This window comes from Nothoprocta perdicaria, unplaced genomic scaffold, assembly GCF_003342845.1.
Source record: "Nothoprocta perdicaria isolate Ctin4 unplaced genomic scaffold, notPer1 scaffold_81, whole genome shotgun sequence".
NCBI lineage: Eukaryota > Metazoa > Chordata > Aves > Tinamiformes > Tinamidae > Nothoprocta > Nothoprocta perdicaria.
Genome location: NW_020456099.1, coordinates 1,352,757 through 1,357,073, shown reverse-complemented (window position 1 = coordinate 1,357,073; position 4,317 = coordinate 1,352,757). Strand labels below are relative to the sequence as shown.

Here is a 4,317-nt window from a genome sequence, read left to right as displayed (position 1 = left end):
AGCGGCGGGCGATGTTCGCGGCGCGCAGGCTCAGCCGCCCGCCGCCCCTCACCAGGAACCTGGAGGACCTGGACTCGGTGCAGAGCGTCCTGCTGCACAGGTCAGTGCGGGGGGCTGGAGGCGGTGGCGCCGCGCAGGTGAGGGGGCACCCGGGCTGCGAGCAAACGGCCCGCGCTGAGCCCACGGCCCGCGCGGAGGGGTCCGCGGGCGAGCACATCTTCTGATTGTTAATGCCTAAAATCCAACTCGCACAAACCGTCCAGGCTGGGGAATCCTGACGTGAACGTGCAGGAGGAGCACTGAGAAGAAATTGCACTTTCCTGTGCTTGCCCCATTGCAAACACGCAATTCTCCACGCTTATTCCCTTCAAAGAAACGTTGTCAATAAGACTTTATTCAGCAGGCCAGAACAGGACTCTAATGCCACCCTCCATGGATCAGTTTTTGCATCAGCTGAGAGCTGTTTATTCTCCATCCTGCAAGGAAAGAACCATCCTGCTGAGCAGCCTCCAACAAAAGATCATCTAGAGTTGCTCTCTAACGTGCCGTTTCCTAAAATATTTTCATTGCTAAATTGATTTATTTCCTACCGCAGAGAAAACACGCAGTTTCTTCTCAGGGCCAGCTCCAAGCAGCTCTTGCTGTGGGGACTGGGAGCTCGCTGTTAACTCGGCTCCCCTCCAGCCCAAAGCACAGAGCTGAACAGGCTCCTGAGTTGCCTTCCTGGACGCAGCAGGCGAAAGCGCAGGCAGGTAAGGAGCCCTGCGATCGCTGCCCTCTGAARCAGGTTTATCTGACTAAGCTGTAAATGCTCCCATATGCTAGCAGGCACCTTCTGATATCTGAAACGCCGGGGATACGTTTGTCAGAGACTTCATAGGAAACGTTCTGCTTCAAAGTTAGATTAAAAACATGCTGCCCCATGGTTGTGCTTATATTAATATACTTTCTGTATACTAAGACAGTATTCATACTTGCAATATTTGCATGTTGATTGACTGCAAATAATAGTTTTCTTTCATGCTTGACCTGCCTGTCATGCATAGCAGGTGATCCTGAAAAAGCCGGTAGATTTAAAGTAAAAAGAAAATGGTAGGAAAAGCCTTATTTAAAATTACTACTACTTTTCATGCTAGTGGGAACTCTTAACCCTCTACAATTGCTTTCTAAAAGAGTGATGCAGGCTGAGCCGGTCTTTCTGAATTCTTCATGGTGCTCTTCCATTTTTTTTTTAAATACTATTTATGATCCATTTTAACAATTGCATAGARGGAAACTGATATAGAAGTTCAAAAAAGTCAGAAAGAGCAGTCTGATTTAATTTATTCACTCAGCATTAGTGCTTTCTCATCAAGTTACCATTCTTGTTGTCACAAAGGTAGCCTTCAATCTCAGTTTAGTCTATTTCAATGTAAATATCCCAATTAAAATGACAGTGCAGTGTCACTAGTCAGTTCATATCATTTTGCTCTGGATAATCTCTGTAAAMTGCTAAGATTGGGCCCAATGGCACAAATCCAAACGCAAGTTAGAAAAGTCATAATAGCAAATCCTACGCTGGTCTAAGTTCCACCTGCTACCGGAGCAGAGAAGCTTAAGCCTCTTCTCTCCATCATCAGGCCGAAAAAAAAAGAGGAGTTGTTGATACGTAACAATGAAGGCAAGTGTTAATAGTTTACATTTTCMTTTCTGTGGACAGTGGTTAGGAGTTCAGAAGTACTGCACAACAAAACTAAGATTGTATGATACTCCTRTTACCTTCCTCCCTTATTAGAAAGGACTGGAACATATCTGTTTAACAGTATCTCATATACACTGTTCTCCTTGGGCTTGGGCTAAGTGTAAAGGAAATGCWAGAAGACAATTAAAATCTCTCAGTGGACGTAAATTTCCATCATCTTTTCCTTCATGATATAGTTAGCTCTATAAAACAGCAAGGAGTGCAAGAGTTCTTCCTTCTTTAGGGAAGCCCATATTTCTCACTTATTGAGCAAACAACTGGAAACAATTAACCAGCACTTGAACTCGGTGAAATTTAACATAACTAACAGATCTATCTGGCAGACACAATCAATTCTCCCCAGAAACACTCTGGTGCTCTTCATTGTGTTAAAGGTGATAGCAAATACTAGTGAAATTAGGAGTGGGACTGTGTATCACACCTGCTTCTTTTCCAATTCTAACTCTTGCTGTATCCCTTTTAGAAAATCACGAGTTATTAGGCTTTTTGGAAAATGTTGTTTATGATATGGACTGTTTTGACGAAGTGAACTGTTCATGAGCCGGGTACTTTTAAAATGTCTATTTTTTCCACCTGTTTTTATGGAAGTATTAGCAAGAATGAAGGTTGGTGTAAAACTTGCATTTTGCCTATTGCAAATGATTAAAAGTCTGAATATGTTTAAGGACTGCCCACCATGCTTGGATTGTAGACTTTGAGTAGTGTGGTTGTTCACAGTTACAATGGGAAAACCTTTAATTATCTACTATGCCTTGTCCTAAACTGAGTTAAACCCTACCACTATCCTACTATGCTAAGCTTTTGCTTTTTTTTCTTTTTCTTTAGACAGGGAATATTTCTGTCATAGAATCACAGAATGCTTAAGATTGGAAGGGACCTCAGAGGTCATCTAGTCCAAACCCCCTGCTCGTACAGGGTCACCTACAGCATGTGGCACAGGGCTGCGTCCAAGCGGGTTTTAAAGATCTCCAAACAAGGAGACTCCACAACCTCTGGGCAGCCTGTTCCAGTGTTGTCTCCTCCTTTACATAGCTTTGTATAATTAAAATCAATACAACAGTGATTGATGTATGAAAGGTCTTCTATAGGTGCTTCAGAAAGTGCACAAAATTTAGTTCTATGGATCTAACTGAAGCCTTAATCACATAGTTTTACGGATACGAGTCCAAAATATTCAWGTCTTTTAATTCACTGAATTCATATTTATTAGTGAATGCTTCCCTAAGACAGTTTAAAGTATAGGAATTTCATACCAGAAATCTGTGACTCCTGCAATATGTCCCAGCACTATAAAGMCTCACTACTGAAGCTGTGCAAATATCCCACTGTGCAGAGAGTAAATCCAAAGTATTGAAAATSTTCCAACAAGTAGGTTCCATCCCTTTCTTTGTTTCACACTATCTTGATAGATTTACTGACATAGCTCCACAGCAAGTTGTCTGCAGGGTTGCCATGGGTCTTGTTTTTCATGAATGTGAATAATTAAGGCCTGTGAATTGAGTGATTTTCCTCTTCTTTCCATTTATTGTTTAAGATTTTGCATTTGCAGACTGCATATCCCTTACCATTAAGATACCCAACCATCTAGCTTGCTCGGGTCTCTGTCAAGTACTTAGGCTTCCTCCCTAACTTAACTGCTCTCCTTAATTACATGAAGAAAAGTGATTTTACTGTGTCACGACTCTTTATATGATTATAATAAAGCCAAACATGAGGTATATAGAGGAATGCCACTGCTTACCACTTGACATGAGGAAAATTTGCGCTTAACTCAGGTTTCTTGTCCCAAGTCAGTTTGTGATTATCAGCATGGCTTTGAGGTTCACCCCTGGACCGTGAGCTTCGTTAATAGTCTCTTTTATGTGACTGTTGCTGAGGCCTTGGTATCAGACAACTAAATAAATAGTCTGTTCTCCATTATGTGTTCCATAGTGAGCCCCTGACTCCCAAGAAAGTGGTGAAACGTAGATGTTTGCTTTGAGGAAGTAAATGGGGAGGTTGGGGCACTTTCAAGTGTTTTATTACTCCTGTGAGTGGAAGGGGGGAAAAAMAACAGGAGAATGGCACTTTCCGCTAGCTGCTGCACCAAAACTACCCTTTACCTCCTCCGGCGTGGAGCCGCGGTACGKGCCGTGATCTGCGCTCACCAGTGTGCCGTGGTCAGACACGGGCCGCTTGCCGCCCGCCACGTGCCGGGCTCCTCGCGGGAGGCCCGAGGCGCCGTTAACGGCGGCTCCTCYCGCTCAGGCTTCCCCGTCTCCATGGCGGCGGCGGCGGCGCCAATGGGCGGGCGCGGCGCCGGTCACGCGCCGGTGCGGCCGTCATGGCGTCCGGGGGCTACGGCGGCGCTGTTGYTGGCCTGGAGGCGCTGCGGGGAGAAGGCGCCGAGCGCGCGGGCGATGGCGGCGGCAGGAGCGAGAGCGGGAGCAGCTCCCGCTCCGCCAGCTCCGAGTAAGGGCAGGGCGGGGGGCGCGCGCGGGCCGCTGGGAGCTGGCGGCGGCGGCCGTTAACGGCGGTCTGTCGCGGCCGTTGGGCGGCCGCGTGCAGGGGCGCGGGTGGCCGGCACGGGGCCGGGG

General features: G+C 46.4%; 1 protein-coding gene across 1 annotated transcript in view; it reads left to right on the top strand.

Annotated features, from left to right (window-relative positions):
* Positions 1-11: 11 nt before the first annotated feature.
* Positions 12-4,317, top strand: part of INTU (inturned planar cell polarity protein) — a 45,196-nt gene continuing 40,890 nt past the window's right edge. Inside the window, exon 1 of the mRNA XM_026051970.1 lies at positions 12-100. Coding sequence (XP_025907755.1) covers positions 12-100 — 89 coding nt within the window. The remainder of the gene's footprint in view (positions 101-4,317) is intronic.